The sequence below is a fragment of the Medicago sativa genome, chromosome 6 (genome assembly GCF_051527215.1).
Source record: "Medicago sativa cultivar Bolivia chromosome 6, Bolivia_mono, whole genome shotgun sequence".
Classification (NCBI taxonomy): Eukaryota; Viridiplantae; Streptophyta; class Magnoliopsida; order Fabales; family Fabaceae; genus Medicago; species Medicago sativa.
The window spans coordinates 5,531,607-5,552,896 of NC_140754.1; the positions used below are offsets into that span (position 1 = coordinate 5,531,607).

Here is a 21,290-nt window from a genome sequence, read left to right on the forward strand (position 1 = left end):
CAGACCTGCCACAAATTTCGTCTGGAAAACCACAACCACAAACAAATGTTCATATCTGGAAAACTCCTCTTGAAAAAGATCTGAATGCCATTTTTTTCCATAATTATTTTAGTTCAATTTGTCACAACTTACTTTCCATCTTTAACTTCTGTTCATAGTTTCTAAAATCATATGATGTGTGAATCATAAAAGGAAATTTAATTCTAAACCCACAACCAAAAAAGACAAAGTAGAAGAGATGGAAGAATTATTTTGTTTTCAACTAGCAATTGCAGAAAAATATGAAGAAGCATGCATATATCTTAAAACTTGGAGAAGAAAAATATGAACTCTTGTTGTTGCCTTGAATTGCAGAACGTGATATTTTGATTGAGAATATTGGAGTACTGAAGCCAAAAGCCCATGATTTACAATCAAAAATAAATAAATCAAACAAATGAGAAATTGTTATTTAATTCTGTGGGTGGGGTCTACTGCTTTAGTTCACAATACCCAGCAATAAGTTACAACCATTACCAGGTCACAAATCTAAGCCATCCAAATAAAAAACTATTAAATCTATGGTTGTGGTTCAACTTTCCCATGATGGGAAAGAACTTCCCTTTCCCATGCTAAACTCCACCCGCGCTTGAATCCAGAATTTACAACTGTACATGTGAGTTTCAAATAGTGTTTACCATTTCAGCTAAATATCAAAATAAAAATAAAATAAATTTATATATGCATGAAGGGCTGCAATGTCATCCATTTATAAAATAAAAAAAAAAAAAAGCATTATCATGATAAATAAAAACTCGTGAACACAATCACAATTTTTATTGTGTGTGAATCATATACCATAAATAATGGAATAGCTACATCCTTTACCACATGTGATCCTTAACCCAAGCACAGACTAACCGCACAATTCTAGGTCAAGGTCAAGCTATGTTTCTTCTTTTGTACTCCCTCCGTCCCGGAATAACTGATCCATTTTCTAAAAAAAAGTGTCCCAAAATAACTGACCCATTTCAATTTTCAATACAACTTTCATCATTCCCAATACAATATAACACTAAATAATACTACTTTTATCATTCCCAATATAATATATTCCACTTTCCCTTTCATTTATACACTTTTTTTAATCTGTGTGAAAAACCAAAGTAGGTCAATTATAGCGGGACGGAGGGAGTACTATTTGGTTTTTCTGTTTCATCTTTATTTTCTCTACCTACTATCTTTTTTTTTGGAGAGAAATCTCTACCTACTATCTGTTATATTCCACTCAGGTGATTGTTGGTAATTATGGAGCAGGAAGCTGCATCAAAGGTCTTGGAAGCTTGTGACTATGATGCTATGAGCTGTGTTTACATGTAGCTTTTGAATTTATTTTTCAGAACCCACGTGCTTGCATTTATATCAAGAATCAAAATGGAGTGATATTTGCTTCAACCTCTTTAATTGGATCGATCCAACACTTCTTCTTCAAGAAGTTGCCATATAAAACCAAGATTGTTTGTTACACATATATGCTACTAACTAGGATCTTATTTATAAGAAAGAATTGAGTTAACACAATTTAATGTATCTGGTTTAAAATTAGGTTTAAATATATAGTTTTTTTAAGTAAAATTATGAGAATAAAGAGAACAAGGACTAATAGACCATATGTTGTTTCAGCTATAAGTGCATGAGATACTAACTTTTTTTTCAATTAATCTCAACTATAAAGAGGTCAAAAATGATTTTATAATAACACTACTTACAACTTCACTTGGTCTAAATTAATATGTATATGTGATCAAACAATTATTCACATATAATCTCATATTTTTGTGCTTATATATCAACTAGAAATCAATGGATATTTTTACTGGTTTCGAAAATAAAATAACGCGGTTTCTATAGGTAAGTTTTCTCTGTCTCTTTATCATAAAAGCATTAAATATGTACAATTTTTGACAGAAGAAACGACAATTCTATGACTCACGTTATGTCTTTATTGGAAAGAAGTACCACAGTGACCTAAAGCTATTGGAGCAAAGTTTTCTCCCTAAAAAAGTTGTAAAAATAAGAGAATTTTTTTTTTTTTCTGCCCCTATCACCAAAAGAAATAGGGTAGTGTTAACTTGTGCCCTCAGGGCACATGTTAAGAATCTAAAAATAGAATTAAATAATAAATTTTGTCTTGAAAAGATAAGATTTCAAATTTCAAAAATATTGAATGCACAATTTCCAACAAAATATTTCTATATTTGGCTTCTTAACTTGTGCCTTGAGGGCACAAGATAACATTTCCCAAAGAAATAATATGTCTGCCCCTAGTTCAAAATTAATGTTACAAATGCCCTTGTTCTTCTTTTAAGTTGGCGAGCATGTCCTGTTTTCAACAACTCTCTGCAAACTTACAGGCTTTGTCTGAACAATTTCATCAATTCTGTGTGTTCTTTATTTCAATTGACGAGCAGGTTTTTTTTCTAAGTTTTTTATTTCTGCTCTTAATTTCACTTGGCGAGCAAGCCATTTTTTTGTTTTTAGATTTTTTTTTATTTGTGTTCTATTTACAATTTACAAAATGGCGAGCATGCCATTCCCTTTTTTTTTTGACGTTGCCATTCCCTTTTTTTTAGGGAAGCATATGCCATTTCTATATATTTTTTTTTTAAGAAAAATGCTAACAAGTGCCCTAAGAGCATTGTTTAAGCATCTAAAAGTAGCAATTTTTGCATTGAAAATTGTACGGTTATGACTTTAAAAAGTGTTTGACTTGTATTTTCAAGACATAGTTTCTTTTTTTGGGTTCCTTAAACAATGCCCTTAGGGCACTTGTTAGCAAGACCCTTTTTTTAAAGATGTCATTTCAATATTTTTTTTTTGGTTACACTTGTAAAGATACCATTTCAATATTTAAAATGGCGAACCTGCAATTTTTTCTATGTTTTTTTTTTCATTTTTTTTTGTCTAACTTTTGTTTTAAAGGTAATGTTGTTTCTGATAAGGGAAATGGTGTATTTTATATAGTAAATAAAACAAAAAAGTGTATAAAAAAAAAGGACAAAAAAAAAATATTAAATGGCATACTCGTCGTTTGAAAAGTATAACAAAAAAAAAAAAAACTAATAGATGGCCTTGCTCGCCATTTCAAAGAAAGAGCTTAAAAAAACTTTAAAAAAAAATATTGCTCACCATTGGAGTTAAAGAACAGGCAGAATGTGCAGGAAAAAGCCTGCAAGCACTCAGAAGGTGTTGAAAAAATGTTATCTTCGCCAACCTAATTGAAGAATAGGGGTATTTTTATCAATAATTTTGAACTAGGGGCAGACATATCATTTATTTTGGTGATAGGGGCAGGAAAAAAAATTCTCTAAAAATAAAGCTATTTGATGTGGACATAAAGCAAGTTACAATGTTTAATTTAAAAGGTCTTTTTCAACGCATGCACATCAAGGTAATGAGTTGATTTAGGTCATCATAGACTATATGAAAAAATATGACGTTACATGCACGCCTAAATTTTAGTGGTGTGACTATAAAAAAAGTGGTTTGACTTAGGAATCCAGATTAAAAATAATACACTCTTATAGATTAAAATTCATTTCATACAAAATCTTGAAAGTATATATTTTTTAGTTACCATGCCATAGTTTCAAACAGATGATATGAACATTTACATAATCAATGCGAATATAAATCAGTTGGTGAAAACATTATATTATCTAAAGATAGAAGTTCAAACAACTAAACTACTTAATCAAAACAAAATATATAAACATGTACATAATACTACTTAACTATGCTTTTACATAAAAAGGTTCCAAATATTATTTAGATTACTGAATCCACTAAACAAAACAGATTTAAATTACTGAAATTTAATCTAATCCAAATTAAGTGATGACACCATTCTCTTTCACACCATTCTCCTTCACCTTTTCCTCTAACTTTTCATCAACCTTAACCTTTTCTTCCTCTTGAGTGATCAATTCTTGTTTCTCTTTCTCTGACTTGAGCTTTGCTTCCTCATCCTCTATCTTTTTCTTTGCTTCCTCCTCATCCTTTTTCTTTTTTTCCTCAAGAGATTGAATCAAAGTCTTCAAGCAACTTTCATAATCTTCAGTGATTGACTTTGGCATCAAATTCTCAGCAACATCAGCAGGTGTCATATTAGTCTCTCCCAACAACTTTTCAATAATTGGAAACAAATCATCATGAGACTCAACATCTAAGTAGTTTCTTGCAAGAACCTTAAAAGCTTGATAGCTACAATAAGACATTTCTATATGCTTATCCATTCTTCCCCTCCTTATGAGAGCAGGATCAAGTTTGTCCACAAAATTTGTTGTGAAAATTATGATCCTCTCTGATCCACATGCTGACCAAATTCCATCAATAAAATTTAACAAGCCAGAAAGAGTTACCTTACTTTCATTCTTCTCTTCTTTTTCAGCTTTCTTAATAGGATCCTTCTTTTCATCATTCTCATCATCATCTTTCTCTTTTTTCTTCTTCCTTTGCCCGGTGAGATCGAGAGAACAATCAATATCTTCGATAACTATAATCGATTTACTCGACGTCTCAATCAAGAGTCTTTTCAACTCATTGTTATCCTTAACAGTTGTTAACTCAAGATCATACACATCATAGTTCATGAAATTTGCTATAGCAGATATCATTGTAGATTTTCCAGTTCCTGGAGGACCATAAAGTAGATAACCACGTTTCCAAGCTTTTCCAACTTTAGCATAATACTCTTTACCTTTCTTGAACTTAAGAAGATCATTTAAAATTTCTTGTTTCTTTTCTGGTTCCATAGCTAGGTTTCCAAATCTTGCAGGATGCTCAAAAGTTGTGTGATTCCACTTTGTGCTTTTATACCCCCACCAATTACTACTAGGGTTATTTGTGTAAAGCTTTAGTTGCCTATTCTTGCTCATAATAGCTTTCCCTTCATCTAACACATGTTGAATGTAAGAGGTAGTGATGAATTCACGATGCTTTTTGTGGAAGGTTAGGGTTAAGAATCTTTTTTCATCTGAAGTAGGATAGTAAGAAAATGATTGTGATTTTGAGGTGGTGTAATTAGCAGTCCACCAAACTTTGACTCCATTGAACTCATCTATGATTTCTTCATTGTCATCCATGCTAAGAACAAGTGGGGTTTGACTATCTTTCACAACTTCAGCTTTAAGTCTTCTAGCTCTTTGTGATGAATTTGCACTAAGATATGTTTGGATGATTTTGTAAGTTTCACTTTGTTTGAGACGCTCACCGGATAATTCATGAAACTTTATATGGATGTATGGATACATAAAGTTTGTGAATTTGTTTGTGTATTTTAGAAAATATCTACGAAGATTAGGTGGGAAAAATTTGTCAAACATGGCATACACAAACATTATGCTAGCCGTGATTGAACCTAGTTGTGACCATAGTTCCCCAATTCCCATCTTCATACTTTGAAATTTTCTTGGTGTAAAGAAAATACTTTGAAATGTTAAGGTAAGAGAAATATTTGGTTTTGTTTTTGTTTCTAACTTTGGTGGTGTATGAACTAAAAGGGTGTGGTATTTATAAGGAGTATAATAAGAGTGTTTCATCACGTGTTCTTCCACATGGAAAGTGCCAAGTAGGTTCTCTATATTTTCTTTGAGTTTCTTGGTGAGTACGTTTTACTAGATGACACAAGAGTTGGTAAATTCATTCATGGGTGTGTTGAATATTTTGGTATTTGAACATTATTATTTGGACCACTCATATGTGATCTTGCACTAGGATTAGGTGTGAACTTTAGGATTTGGGTTGATGCAAATTCATTTTTTGATTAAGGTCATACCACATCTAGCTAATATGTGATTTTTTTTGAGACGGCCAAAAATCTAAAAAGTGATCCAATAATATGTGATTTAGTGGATATTGAATAGGTTTTAATTCTATTATTTTAAAAGTTGATTTGAATCTAATTTATCACAAGACAGCTTGTGAAATGAGACTTCCAATATAATAATTTTTTATGCCGTATGACATTGATCCAATGCACTAGTAATACTCTAATATAAATGTTTGTGGTTTTGTAACAAAAAAAAAAAACTCTAATATAAATTAAATTGCACTAGTAAGGTTTTCTCATTGACTTCTACTTGACTATAAACCAATACGACAAAAGGGAAGGTTCGACCAATTGGCTATTATTTCATAAAAATGTGGATTCAACTCCCGCGATCAACATGATGACTAATCTATTATTTTTGGTGGTAGTCAGGTGTAAATCTCGGATACTGTATATATTATGCATTGTTACTACCAACTGAGTTAAACTCACCATAACTATGTTAGTGATCTATATAAAAGTATGTCAGTTACTGATCTCTTATTATTTTTTTTTTAACTCGGTATCTGACCATTGACTATTTACAAGGTCCACATTTAATATGGACTATTCTATCAAAGTTGACACCGAGACGAATGAAATATGGAATTTTGATAGAAACACACTCCAATGTTCCAAGCTAAAATCACTTAACCAACTTAAATGAGTTTTGCCGCTCCCTTAATCTTAAGTACAGCCACGGATTTCCAAGATCCAATACACTTAAACTTAATTTATATTACAAAATAGACGTGTTCAACCTCCTCTCCTTTATTAGTATTTTCTTCATTCTTTCCCATGCGCATCGCTTTCTATGTGCAAACAACACGAGTAGACAATCCAATTTTAAAAACACTCCATATATATTTTAACCATATTTTAAGTTGACAATAAAATGGAAAAGGAGTTCTATTATTTGCATGATGCCGGGGGGATCTCACCCAATACAAAGTATCTTAATTTTAAATATTATTTGATGATTTCTCAAAAAAGTAATAATATTATTTGTTATTTGATGTATAATCAAACAAAAAAAAGAGTTGATTATATGGATTTTTCTTCCTTTTTTAAATGTGACAAAAAGAAGAAGTAGGGTCCTCATTTTGGACTTGTTTGATTGATGATATCATGATTTATTTTCATAAAAAAAAAACTTGAGCAGAACAAGACTAACGTTAAGGAAAGTTCACAGAAGACTTGACCAATAATGACCATGACATCCTCTAGAAGAAGACATTTATTTTGCCTGTTCCTCTTGGTGGATGGTTAATATGACCCCATATGTCCTTTTAACCTTTTAGTACTGCGATGGAACCAGCGTTAAGGAAAGTTCACATAAGACATGTATTTTTATTTTTTATTTTTTTAGTGGTGCAATGTTTGTAGAGAAAAAGTAGTATTATTAATTAAAAAGAGAAAAATAGAAAATTATGGGGACAAGATTACTTGATGGCCAAGATTAAGTTACCAAATTTATGATGAAAATTCAACTCACCATGAACTAGGGAATTAATCCGAGAAAACACTTGCACATGTGTACACAAAGTCCCAACATAGTGTGAAACAAACCCAAAATCTCAACATGAAAATGCACCAATAATGTTACGTTAACATAATTTTTCCCCTGCCCCACTTATACACTCTCTGTGAAAATACATTTTAGTAATTTCATCTTATGTAAAAGAGAGTGTTAGATGAGGTGGTGAGGACCAAATGGCCACTTATCACATTTGTGTATAGTTATAAAAGAGGTGTGTACCTATGGTGGTAACATTCCTTCAAAAAAAAAAAACCTATGGTGGTAACATATCACCACTCAAAATGCACATACCTAGCATCTAAAGCTGCAATAAATCACATGCAGAAGAATTCATTGTGGTAATATGGTGTGGCCCATCAAAGTTGGCTAAGAAAACCCTCTAGCTTCGGAGAAACTCTTGTGTGAACTAGGACCAAGAAATTTGGTTTGGTCACACATAGAGTTTTTGTCTTCTCTCTCTCTTCAGAAATAAACAAATATTTTCCATTTTCTCTCTCTTCTTTCTTTGGTTGTGACCAAAGAAAATTTCTTGGTCCTGGACCACCTAAGAATTTCTCCTAGCTTCAACATCAAGCGCAACGAAACCCAAAGTTAATTGGATGAAACTAGACTAGGATATATACTTCTCAACAAAGGCTCCAAATTGGGAATTGGTCAAACTAAAGGCAAACAAAACGAATTCGAATTTTCCGTTGTCAAATCTCGCGTTCATGTAGTAAACACATCAATAGATTAAGATTGGACAATGTATATTTTAAGGTTTGGAGGATCTGAGTTCTAAAAAAATGAAAATCAACTTAAATATCCATTATTTGATCATGATCCAACGATAACTAACGTTGTGACTGCATGGATGTGAGGACTGCATGGAATATGTTTTCAATCAAAATGTGGTTAAAAAAAACTAGAGACTCGGTAGTAGGGACGGACCCAGAAATTTTAAGTAGTGTGGGCCATACATATATAACATTTCATTTCTAAAAGCATCATAAATATACATTATAATCGTTCTATATGGTTTTTTTTTCTTCATATTCTTCAAACATTGAATAATTTTCTCATTTGCAATGTCAATAAAAACATCATTCAATAAAAGTAATCAAACAATTTTCTCATTTTATCATTAATCTCTCTTGCGATTTCACATCAAATTCTTGATAATATTCACAACAGATTTTTTTTTTTCAATTGTTGCAGTTGTCACAGTTAATATCAAAGACAACTTTAAAAACAAATAGACCAATAGAAAAATAAGCACACCAAAACTAATTATATAAATTCACTCAAATAACCACAACTCATACTCAACTAAGCACTACCAAAATAATTATATATATATATATATATATATATATATTGTGATATTAAATTTTTAAAATAAATAGCATCTCTACCCCATACTTCTCTTATCTCTGCCGTGCCTTTTGTATGTATAATAATCTATTATCTATGAACTTATTATTTTAAGGCAAGAAAGTTACAGTCTGAAGCTACACAGACACGCAAAAGCTAATAACAAAAAAACTCTATCTACCACCAACACAATGGGTACTAGTTTTCTGATTTATTTTTGAAATGTAGTGAGGGCCCAGGCCCACAGAGAGGTCTACCTGGGTCCGTCCCTGCTCGGTAGGTAAAAATACAAAATTGCCATTAGAGAATTGTGTCTAAAATGTAAATTATGAATAAAAAGTAATTAATAATTTGGAATATGTGTTGTTAATTTATTTATTTTTACTATAGAAGGCAAGGGGCGGATGGTAATATTGTAAACCGAATCATAGTAGTAATACTATATAAATTGTTTGTAACACTGAAATCTTACTCATCACATTAATACAAGTAGAATTATAGCTACTCTATAGTCGCGGATGTAAACATCATTGACCAAACTGCATTAACAAAGATCGTGTGTCCATTTTCGTTTACTTTCGCTTTCTATTAATCTTCTGTTACTAGTTATTATTCTAAAAAAAATGAGTTAGTCTAAATCAAATTCCAAATATCGCACTCTCTCTCATTTTAAAATTAAAAAAATATCATAGAAATTGTTAGTATGACATAAATAATAATTTTTTCATAAAGAATGGTGCAAGGATGAAGGATAGTGCGATAGAAAACGATATATTTTGTTTTACTAGGAAAAATATGTAACCGGCATTCCAAATAAATAATGTTCAAATACCATTTTTCGTTTTTATATATTTTCTTTGGCTATGTCAATTTTGTCGTTATTATTTGTTAATCTAACCACTCTTTGATGAGTTCAATTCTCACTGTCCATGTGAACTTTGAGGCATGCTTTGATGCTGGTGAGTCTTGAAGTCCAACTTAATTAAACATTTTATTAAAAAGAAAAATTAACTACTCTTGTGTCTTATAGTAAAACATGGCCCCCCAAGAAACTCACAGGAAAACAAAGAGAACCTACATGGTATTTTCCAAGCTGTGAAAGAAGAACACTTGAAAAAACACTCTTAAGTATCATACTCCTTATAAATACCACACACCTTTTGAGTTTATACAACACAAAAGTTAGGATCACAACCATACATATTACCTAACATTTAAACATTTCATATCATAAGAGATGGGAATTAGTGAAATATGGTCAAACCTAGGCTCAATAATGGCTAGCATAATGTTTGTATATGCCATGTATGAGAAATTCTTCCCACCAGCACTTCGTAGATTTGTTCAAAAATACATTCACAAATTCACAAACTTCATGTACCCTTACATCCAAATAACCTTCTATGAGAAATCAGGAGATCATCTCAAACACAGCAAAACTTACACAACCATCCAAACATATCTTAGTGCTAACTCTTCAAAAAGAGCTAGAAGACTTAAAGCTGAAGTTATCAAAGATAGCCAAAACCCACTTGTCCTAAGCATGGATGACAACCAAGAGATCACAGATGAGTTCAATGGTGTCAAAGTTTGGTGGTCAGCAAATCATATCACCCCAAGAACACAATCATTTTCAATCTACCCTAAGTCAGATGAGAAAAGATTCTTAACCCTAACCTTCCATAAAAGACATCGTGATCTCATCACTACCTCTTACATCCAACATGTTTTGGAACAAGGAAAGGCAATAACAATGAAGAATAGGGATTTTGGGGATTTTAGGGATTTTGGATCTCCTTCATCAATGAGAGATTTTAGGGATTTTGGATCTGATTGCTTAAGTTTCTTCATTTTTTTTAATTTAGTGTTGTTGATGGTGATAATGATGATGAGATTGTGATGTTGGATTTGGTTAGCTTGAGAGTGAAGTTGTGAAAAGAGCAGCGGCGAAGCTAGCGTAAATTTTATGTAGGGGCCAAATTTAAAGAAAAAAATTAAATATTTTTAAAATCAACATATTAAATTTAAAGAAAAATTCAATTTTAGTCCAATAAATTATAACTTTTTAAGTTTCATCACTACAAAATAAAATTATTCAATTTTTGCCTAAACAATGAGTGTTTTTGGTCACTTAATCTTGATAAGAGCAAATTAAGGACTAAAGTTAAATAAAATATTAGGAACTTAACTTAAAAATCGAGAGTGTTCTATAGACTAAAACCAAATTTAACCCTAAAAATTGACAATAACTATTTAAAAAAGTTAGGCACAAGAAGTTTTAAAAATTTAATTGTATTCATAATTGATTGTATATTAAATATATTAATAATGTCTTTTTCAATGTAAACAAATAAGTTATTTGCAAAAAAACTCATTATATGTTTAATTTGTTTCTGACTATTGTTTTGACAATTTTTATTCTTACGAAAGTTTTCTCCAAATTTCTTATTGAGACTGAAAGTGTTAAACTAATACAAATAAATCTATCAGTCCCATGTAATTTCTTAACTTTCTCATTTATGTTAATTCTTAATAAATAAATTTGTTTGAGGTAGCTAAATATTTTTTATTTGGGGTAGCTAAATATAGAAACATACCAACATACTCAATAATAATAATTTTTTTGGGGTAGCCATGGCTACCTCATGCTAATGAAGGGAACCGCCCCTGGAAAAGAGTGACAAAACGGAGGTTAGACCAAGAAAGAGGGAGAAGATAATCTTGTGATGTTTGATTTGATTATTGTTTTTATTTTATGAAAAACACCTGTTTTTACAAGCTTCTGTTTTCACAAAGAACGATTTATCTAAGAAGTGATGAAGGAAATGTTTAATTTTTTTTATTTTTTCTGGATTTCTTTTTTTTGGAATTTTTATGATGAAGATGATGAAATTTGCTGGATTTAATGATGAAGAAGAACCTAAATAAATTAGGTGTTGGTGATACACTACAAAATCTTATAGACCCCCGTAATCCAACGGTCTTTTTTTTTAGGGGATTAAAATTATCAAAATTGGACCAAATTGAATAAAAGAAATAAGTTAAGGGACGTGTTTGAGAAAGTTAAGACTTATGGGACCAAATTGAATAAAAGAAATAAGTTAAGGGATCGGCAGATCAATTAAGCCTACATTATAATATATAAAGATAGGAGTTCAAACCACTAAATTGCACGATGAAAACAACATATATAAACAAACATGTACATAATAATCTTAACTATGCTTTTACATAAAAAGTTCTAAATATTATTTAGATTAGTGGATACACTACTAAATTGATTTAAATTACTAAGATTAATCCAATCCAAATTAATGGATGACACCATTGTCTTTGACACCATTCTCCTTCACTTTTTCCTCTAATTTTTCATCAACCTTAACCTTTTCTTCCTCTTGAGTCAATTTTTGTTTCTCTTTCTCTTTCTCTGCCTTGAGCCGAGCTTCCTCATCCTCTACCTTTTTCCTTGCTTCCTCCTCATCCTTTTTCTTTGCAATCTCAAGAGATTGAATCAAATTCTTCAAGCAACTTTCAAAATCTTCAGTGATTGACTTTGGCATCAAATTCTCAGCAACATCAGCAGGTGTCATATTAGTCTCTCCCAACAACTTTTCAATAATTGGAAACAAATCTTCATGAGACTCAACATCTAAGTAGTTTCTTGCAAGAACCTTGAAAGCTTGATAGCTACAATAACCCATTTCTATATGCTTATCCATTCTTCCCCTCCTTATAAGAGCAGGATCAAGTTTATCCACAAAATTTGTTGTGAAAATTATGATCCTCTCTGATCCACAAGCTGACCAAATTCCATCAATAAAATTCAGCAAACCAGAAAGAGTTACCTTACTTTCATTTTTCTCTTCTTTTTCAGCTTTCTTAATAGGATCCTTCTTTTCATCATTCTCATCATCATCTTTCTCTTCTTTCTTCTTCCTTTGCCCGGTGAGATCGAGAGAACAATCAATATCTTCGATAACTATTATCGATTTACTCGACGTCTCAATCAAGAGTCTCTTCAACTCATTGTTATCCTTAACAGTTGTTAACTCAAGATCATACACATCATAGTTCATGAAATTTGCTATAGCTGATATCATGGTAGACTTTCCAGTTCCTGGTGGACCATAAAGTAGATAACCACGTTTCCAAGCTTTTCCAACTTTAGCATAATACTCTTTACCTTTCTTGAACTTAAGAAGATCATTTAGAATCTCTTCTTTCTTTTCTGGTTCCATAGCTAGGGTTCCAAATCTTGCAGGATGCTCAAAAGTAGTGTGACTCCACTTTGTGCTTTTATACATCCACCAATTACTACTAGGGTTGTTGGTGTAAAGCTTTAACTGCCTATTCTTGCTCATAATAGCTTTCCCTTCATCCAACACATGTTGAATGTAAGAGGTAGTGATGAGTTCACGATGCTTTTTGTGGAAAGTTAGGGTTAAGAATCTTTTTTCATCTGAAGTAGGATAGTAAGAAAATGATTGTGATTTTGAGGTGGTGTAATTAGCAGTCCACCAAACTTTGACTCCATTGAACTCATCTATGATTTCTTCATTATCATCCATGCTTAGAACAAGTGGGGTTTGACTATCTTTCACAACTTCAGCTTTAAGTCTTCTTGCTCTTTGTGATGAGTTTGCACTAAGATATGTTTGGATGATTTTGTAAGTTTCACTTTGTTTGAGACGTTCACCTGATAACTCATGAAACTTTATGTTGATGTATGGATACATAAAGTTTGTGAATTTGTTTGTGTATTTTAGAAAACATGCACGAAGATAAGGTGGGAAAAATTTGTCAAACATGGCATACACAAACATTATGCCAGCCGTGATTGAACCTAGTTGTGACCATAGTTCCCCAATTCCCATCTTCATACTTTGAAATGTTTTTGGTGTAAAGAAAATGCTTAGAAATGTTTAAAGGTAAGAGAAATATTTGGCTTTGTTTTTGTTTCTAACTTTTGTGTTGTATGAACTAAAAGGGTGTGGTATTTATAAGGAGTATAATAAGAGTGTTTCATCACTTGTTCTTCCACATGGAAAGTACCAAGCAGGTTCTTTATATTTTCTTGTGAGTTTCTTGGTGATTACGTTTTACTAGATGACACGAGTATTCATTCATGGGTGTGTTGAATATTTTGGTATTGAAACATTATTATTTGGACTACTAGTACTTGTGATGACGTGTGAAATTTAGAATTTGGGTTGATGTAAAAGTCATTTTTTGATTAAGGTCGTATCACGTCTAGCTAATATGTGATTTTTTTTTGAGAGGCTAAAAATCTAAAAAGTGATCAAGTAATATGTGATTTAGTGGATATTGAATATGTTTTAATTCTATTTTAAAAGTTTATTTGAATCTAATTTATCACAAGACAGCTTGTGAAATGACTTCCACAAATATAATAATTTTTTTTTTTTTGCCGTATGACATTGATCCAATGCACTAGTAATACTCTAATATAAATGTTTGTGGTTTTGTAACAAAAAAAAAAAAAACTCTAATATAAATTAAATTGCACTAGTAAGGTTTTCTCTTTGACTTCTACTTGACTATAAACCAATATGACAAAAGGGAAGGTTCGACCAATTGGCTATTATTTCATAATAGTGTAACTTCAACTCCCGCGCACTACAAGAAAATACGTGATTTGCTACGCCCATTTCTGGAGCTAATTCGCAGCTAATTCCTAGCAAACGAGTTTAGCTAGAGATATGCTAGGGAATACCTATTGATACGGCCGTAGCATGGATTGAGAGACAAATTTGCTAGGGAATTGTTTCTTAGTAAATCCGTAGCTAGTAAAACATAAATCCTAGCAATTATTTAGTTAATCCGCAGCAGAAAAGCATTCAAAATTAAATTTCCACAGCAAAATAACCATGACTTATCATAGCAATTTCGCAACAAATCTACAGGAACATAACTAAGACTTGTTGTAGCAATTCCATAGCAAATCTACAGCAGAAATTTAACAAAATTTTCTTTAATGGATCCTAGCAATTAGGACCTTTTAACCTTTTAAAAAAACATTTAAATCACTACCAATGAATTAATAAGAAACTTTAGTAGAACACAACAAGTAATGCAAAATAGTATTGATAACAAATTAGACCTCATACAAGTAATTCAACATCAAGAGAGGCTAAACACAATCCCTCAAGAAAAAAGAAAAAGAACAGGTTATTGAAATTCCACAGTTCCGTAGCATGGGTTCAGAGCCATATTCACTTGTTTTGAAGGCCTGTAAATCAGCAAATAATATTCAGCGAAGTGACAATCATATGACATTTCATTACTCAATATAAATCAAAGAGACTTACATCCGTCAAGACCCTCTACGCTCTTGAGGCTTCTGCTTAGACTTCTTCACAAGGGAGGATCTTTGGAGTGTGGGCAGTTTCTTCTTCACAATGAAAATGCAGTGTCTTGAGCTGTGAGCTTGTGACTTACAAGTGGTTTTTGACTTCAATGTCAGCATCAAGATTCAATAGTATCACAATAAGACAGTCCAGATTTTCACGTATCATTTTTGTTGTTTCAGCTGCTATATGGAAAGCATTATCACCATCATCATCCTGCACAAAAATTACATTAGAATCATAACCTATTTATCAAAATCAGTCCCAAATTCAGTCCCAAATTTGCTAATACACCCAAAATCAGTCCCAAATTGCTTTAAAAACTATGCAACAAGACAGCTCCCCAAAGGTTCACAACCGGCTAGCAAAATCAGAACCGTACCTGAAGCTTAGTCAAATCTCCAAAACAAGTAGTAGTATCATCAAACAGAGCAAATAAATAAATTAAGCATCAAAACTGTTGTCTTCGCAATGCATTCAATAAAATTCAAATATCAGCAAATAACATTTATTCAGATTCATTTATTTCAAATATCAGAAATTGTTCTTGTAAATAATTTCAATAAAAATTCACATAGTATCTCTTCCATTGCTAACATGGCGGATATAAGTTAATTTCAGTTAAAGATCAAAGCTTCTACTTGAGCCTTAAATGCCAACGAACATGTTATCAAAACTTCTACTTGAGCCTTAAATGTCAATTAACATGTTATCAAAGCTTTTGGAAAACAGAAAAATGAAACAAGAAATTAATATGCAGAGTTTCAATCAACTCCAAATTATTATTTTTTCTTGTATGATTAAACTCATTAATTGGCTTATGAGCACCAATCAACCATATCAGAATTCAGATATATAGATGTGATGCAACAAAATCAAATGTACATGCATGAAAGAAATGTAATTCATGTGTCATTAATTGAACAATTCACCCACAGAAAAAGAAATTAAGAGTTCACTTATTGCTGCATGATAAAAGAACCGAACTGCTACCCCACAACAACCAAAATGTCATATAAATACCCACCAAAGACATTTAAATTGTACCTTTAGTGAGTTAAGTATTGCAGCGAGAACACTCTGAAGTGCCTTGATGTTCAGAGTTTTATTCATAAAGTTTAGTAGACACACCTGAGTTCCAAGAAGTTCAGACAACCTTGGTACAAGTGCCTTCAAACTGTATTTAGGTGTTACACCCTTTGGATGTCCCTGAAAACATCAGTTTCATGAAAAAACTTCAGTTACTACCATCACACTTCTCTAACACTTATAGTTTCTCAAACTCTTCATCAGGAAATCAAAACATTCAAACATCAAATACGTAAAAAACAACTAAAATGAAAACCCCATAACCATATAATATACCTTCAGATTGATATGTTTTACGAATCTCATTCAAATACTAGATTAATAAATCACAGCAAAGTAAAACAAACAAACAAAAAACATTTCACCACAACCAGAAACAGAGAGAAATCAGTCAAGCTTTCCAAATGGTAGAATGAGAGTTGGAGAATTCAAAATCTCTTCAATCTCACTCATTTCCTCCAAGAACAGTCAAAATACACAATATGAATTCAAATATGATTTTAACCTAGAATTCAATTCCTCTAAAAAACTAAAAGAAAAAAAAAAAGAAAAAAAGCAGGACAATTCAAACAAAAAAGACAAGTTATGGTTGGAGGAAAAAAAAAACACTTTATTTGTATAGATATCACCTTTTCGAATTCACAACATTACTTAGTTGTCTCATTACATTCACAACCTAAGATATAATATCACGGGTCAACAGTTTGGGGAATAAACCTTCTGAAGGTGGGAAACAAATGGAACCGAATTCAGCATAACAGTATATAACAAATGGAACAAAATTCAACATAATAGTACATAAGAGTAACTTATAACTTATATAATAAGTGGTATGATAATGCAGAAGATCTCTCATTTGATTAACTAAAATAATGCAGCAGGACTGTCATTTGATTAACTCACCATATACGTGCAACCACTCTCACTTCTCCATGTCTAACAGTTTTAAAGCCAGCCAACAACAAACTAATCTTAACTCGTAACGTAAGCATGTTACAGGGTTAGAGACCGCCTCGATGGATATAATTGTTCTCCTATCATGATAACATCGCAGACCTTGTGTCCACATATGGGAAAGTACACCAGTTCTCGTATGTTAGTCAAAACTGTTCACATGCTCTATCATCTAAATAAAACTAAAATCTGTCAATTACACTCGGTCAATTCAAGTTACACTCAATCAATAACAAAAGTAAAATCTATAAAATGCATACCTTGAGGGCCCGTTTGTTACGGATTAAAATAAAAGTGATTTTGATATAAAATAATTTAGAGATTATATTTTAGAGATTATATGAAAAATCAGAATCTATTTTGCGTTTGTTTACTGTAATAAAAATCACTTTTTTTAAACAAATAATCTAGTTTGTTTGGATACAACTATATAAAAGGGATTTTTTTGTTACAAAATTAGTTCAATCTTTTAAATTATATTTTCTCTCTCCTCTAAAAAAAATCTATTTTATTTTAAGCTGCTCCTAACAGCTTCTCATTTGAAGCTGTTTTTAGATTATTTTTAGATTCTGATTTTTTTTAAAATCTGTAACAAACGGATACAATACTCTTAAAAGTGATTATTTTTTTAAAATAAGTGATTTTTTTCTTAAAAAAGCTATAACAAACGGGCTCTGAGTTTGATTCTATCATATGCATCAAGTTTTAAACCTTCCAAAGCCAGACTTGCGACCACTGCATAAAGTTATATGACATAACAAATTCTATAGCAGGTGTTAATTCATATATTTTCCAATAATTCTCTTGTCTGGTTATATGTATTTAAATAATTTTTCATTTTGCTCTATATACATTGCTTGATCACTCTGCAGAGCATCATTAAATTCCTTCTGCTTACAACAATCTGAGGTAAGTTCTTCTGCCCTGTGTTAGAGATAAATTGCAAGTGAAATCAAAAGACCTTTCTATCGTATAAGCATTACTAAAATATGCACATAAGTGAGAACCTTGTTTAATTAGTTACCATACAGAAAGTATTAAATTCTCTAATAGAGTGTTTGCATGGTCCTTCATATAAAGTGGAGCACAAACAGGCACAGCAGTTAATTTGGTACATCCCAAGTCATGTAGTGTCTTGTTTCATATTATATTTGTTCAGTACATAGTTTATTAATAATATGCAGTAATATGATTAGGAATACCTTTTGAGGAATCCATGTATTTGTTGTGACATCGCTTCCTCCTTTTCCTTGGCTTTTTCAGCCTGTTAGTTGATGAAAAGTGTTTAGACGAGTTGAGATTGAGAATATGAAGAAGCAATAAAGTATTTATTTAAATGAAATGAAAAGCAACCTAACCTCAATTATTGCATGATCCCTTTCAGCAAACGCAGCAGCTACACAGCCCTGTAGAAATTTAAGCTGCTTCTCGGCTTCCATATTCTTGAGATATTAATTTAGATAAAGTAATGTAATCATCCATATATAAACCTCGAGTTCGACACAAGAAAGAAAGGGGAGGATACCTTTGAAACCTTGGGAGCGTGTAGATCTGCCAGTTCATGATCCTGAATACAGTAAGTAGCAGAGTAAGAAAACAAAGAACAATAACAGAAACAGAAAAAGGTTAAGGTTAATTTCAATTACTTTAATTCTGTAAGCCTGAGAAAGTTGGTCTTGTAGATTAAGAGTGTCTCTTGTAGAGGCAGCCAACTTATTTTGAAGGGTTTGTATCTCTTGCTCCAATCCAGCTGTTCTTTGAAAATGCATTCGTGTAGCGACAGTAAGATAGGCAGGTCCAGCTTGTTGCATACATAGCTGTTCGATATCTTTGCGTAATTCATCACGCTCTACAACACACAATATATGAGCAGTTTAACAATTGAAGAAAAGAAATGAAGGTACATACATACATACCGTGTTCGATTTGTCAGATAAGACCCAATAATGATTCAAACAGAAAAATGCATTGTTACTTCAACAAGTTGGATAGGTGTTTGATTTACCTTCGGTCATGAATTAACGACTCCAAGAGACATTCCAAGTTCTAGCATCTACAGGCCAGCAACAACAATCAGTAGAGGAAAGCAGATTATTCTATAAGAAATTAATGACCTGTTTGGATTAGCTTATGCTTATTATATACTGGCATAATTTTATGAGACTGTTTGGTAGAAATTTTGAAAATAACTTATTTTCATAAGTTCTCTGAGGTAAATTACGAAAATAGCTTAAAGTATATACAAAGACAATTTAAATTTATTTCATCATTTGCTATAAAAATAGCTTATGTAACTTTACACATAAGTGCTAAACATGATAAGTGCTTGTGCTATAAGCTCTAAATAAGCAGTTTATCCAAACAGGGCCTAAATGAATAGTTCTCTAAAATTTGATACAACATAGGAATTTCAACATTGAATAACACTAAGACAAAATCTAGGAATGAATTAAACTAGAAACAAAAGTGACAATTCGTCGAATGTTTCACATAGACAAATTCAATTTCACTGCAATTCAAAGAAATTCATACTAATTCAAACAAATTTAACTACTAGTTTCATTAAAGGTGAAAAGATTCGAAAAAAGTCACATAAAAGATGAAATTGAGGTGAAATTACAAAAATTAGGGTTCATACCGAAAACACAGATCGGATAATTGGAGAACAAATCATTTCAATCGGAAAAGCCGATAAGGTGGTGATAAGTGCGAGCGACGATGACGGTGGTGATCGGAGCAAGCGACGGTGACGGTGGTTATCGGAGCAAGCGACGGTGACGGTGGTTATCGGAGCAAGCAACGACAATTGTGGTGATCGGTGCTGCGGTGGAGATGGACATTGGAATTCGCGATGTGCGTTTCTAAGATAATGGGTTTTTTTTTTTTCTTCTAAACCAATTTTTTTTGACCCCTTAAAAAAAGGATTTTTGACAGTAATTTATTTAAAAATAAATAAAAAATTAAAAATAAATCTAATATCTGTTAAATGGTAGCAAATTATTTTTATATTTACTACCATTACATTTCCTAGCATAGTTATGGTAGCATATCATGGATTTTCTTGTAGTGGCGGTCAACATGAAGACTAAGGGATCTACTCCCTCCGTCCCTTAATAGATGACCTAGTTGATAATATACATTATTGACTTGACATACTTTGACCATATTTTTCTACTAATTCACAAAGATAAATAATATCTTGTAAGATGTTGTTGGATTCGTCTTGATGAATATTTTTAAAATATTAAATTTTCATAATTTTTTTTAGTAAAGAATTGAAGATATCAAAGATAAAACATATGCATTGGTACGTCTGTCGGAGTCAACTAGGTCATCTATTGAAGGACGGAGGGAGTATTATTTTTGGTGGTAGTCCGGTTTAAACCTCGGATACTGTGTATATTACGAATTGTTCCTACGAACTGAGCTAAACTCATCATAACTATGTTAGTGATCTATATAAAAGTATGTCAGTTACTGATCTCTTAATTTTTTTTTTTTAACTATGTATCTGATCATTGTCTATTTACAGGGTCCGCATTTAATATGGAGTATTCTATCAAAGTTGACACCGAGATGAATCAAATATGAAATTTTGATAGCTAGGAGCACACTCCACTGTTCCAAGTTAAAATCACTTAACCCAACTTAAATGAGTTTTGCCGCTCTCTTAATCTTAAGTACAACCACGAATTTCCAAGATCCAATACACTTAAACTTAATTTATATTACTCACTCTGTTTCAAAATGAGTGTCGCTTTAGCAAAAAAAATTTGTTTTAAAATGAATGTCACTTTCAGTTTTCAATGCAATAATAACTTTTTCTTTTCAATTGTACCCTCCAATTAATATTCTGCACACTACTTCCAAAATATTACTACTTTTAAAACTAAGCAATAGTTAATAAGGATAATTTGGTAAAATAACCATTATCTTTCTTTTAATCATTGCATTTTTTAATATGTGTGGACACTCATTTTGAAACGGAGTGAGTACAAAATAGACGTGTTCAACCTCCTCTCCTTTATTAGTGGAGTATTTTCTTCATCCTTTCCCATGCGCATCGCTTTCTATGTGGAAACAACACGAGTAGACAATCCTATTTTAAAAACACTCCATATATATTTTAACCATATTT

At 31.8% G+C, this 21,290-nt stretch overlaps 1 protein-coding gene, 1 long non-coding RNA gene and 3 pseudogenes across 8 annotated transcripts; 1 reads left to right on the forward strand and 4 right to left on the reverse strand.

Annotated features, from left to right (window-relative positions):
* Window positions 1-3,677: 3,677 nt before the first annotated feature.
* On the reverse strand, window positions 3,678-5,585 carry LOC146912308 (AAA-ATPase ASD, mitochondrial pseudogene; annotated as a pseudogene). Its single transcript, XR_015016404.1, has one exon. The product of XR_015016404.1 is annotated as an AAA-ATPase ASD, mitochondrial pseudogene (transcript).
* Window positions 5,586-10,017: 4,432 nt separating this feature from the next.
* On the forward strand, window positions 10,018-10,641 carry LOC146912309 (AAA-ATPase ASD, mitochondrial pseudogene; annotated as a pseudogene).
* A 1,268-nt stretch (window positions 10,642-11,909) lies between these two features.
* LOC146912310 (AAA-ATPase ASD, mitochondrial pseudogene) lies at window positions 11,910-14,239 on the reverse strand (annotated as a pseudogene). Its single transcript, XR_015016405.1, has one exon. The product of XR_015016405.1 is annotated as an AAA-ATPase ASD, mitochondrial pseudogene (transcript).
* Window positions 14,240-14,830: 591 nt separating this feature from the next.
* On the reverse strand, window positions 14,831-17,410 carry LOC146912311 (uncharacterized). 3 transcript variants are annotated; one of them, XR_015016408.1, is made up of 4 exons: window positions 17,102-17,410; window positions 16,157-16,318; window positions 15,071-15,325; window positions 14,831-14,991 (listed from the first exon to the last, which is right to left on the reverse strand). It is a non-coding gene; the product is annotated as an uncharacterized LOC146912311 (long non-coding RNA). The 3 variants fall into 3 exon arrangements; XR_015016409.1 differs by having other exon boundaries at window positions 15,071-16,318; XR_015016407.1 differs by having other exon boundaries at window positions 15,071-17,410.
* A 417-nt stretch (window positions 17,411-17,827) lies between these two features.
* LOC146912312 (uncharacterized) lies at window positions 17,828-20,036 on the reverse strand. 3 transcript variants are annotated; one of them, XM_085720406.1, is made up of 7 exons: window positions 19,791-20,036; window positions 19,158-19,205; window positions 18,799-19,001; window positions 18,678-18,719; window positions 18,511-18,594; window positions 18,355-18,416; window positions 17,828-17,887 (listed from the first exon to the last, which is right to left on the reverse strand). In XM_085720406.1, the coding sequence occupies exons 2-7, from the start codon at window positions 19,165-19,167 to the stop codon at window positions 17,851-17,853; spliced, it is 438 nt and encodes a 145-aa protein (XP_085576532.1). In that variant the 5' UTR covers window positions 19,168-19,205; window positions 19,791-20,036; the 3' UTR covers window positions 17,828-17,850. The 3 variants fall into 3 exon arrangements, with proteins under 3 accessions (XP_085576532.1, XP_085576531.1, XP_085576533.1); XM_085720405.1 differs by having other exon boundaries at window positions 17,834-18,076; XM_085720407.1 differs by lacking the exon at window positions 17,828-17,887 and adding an exon at window positions 17,994-18,056.
* Between the last annotated feature and the right edge of the window lie 1,254 nt (window positions 20,037-21,290).

Bases quoted from the DNA above. Each gene is read 5' to 3' on its own strand.
- LOC146912312 (XM_085720405.1), bottom strand. The intron at 18,595-18,677 runs GTATCCTCCCCT...TAATATCTCAAG, and splicing joins ACGCTCCCAAGGTTTCAAAG to AATATGGAAGCCGAGAAGCA. The intron at 18,417-18,510 runs GTTAGGTTGCTT...ATCAACTAACAG, and splicing joins GGGATCATGCAATAATTGAG to GCTGAAAAAGCCAAGGAAAA.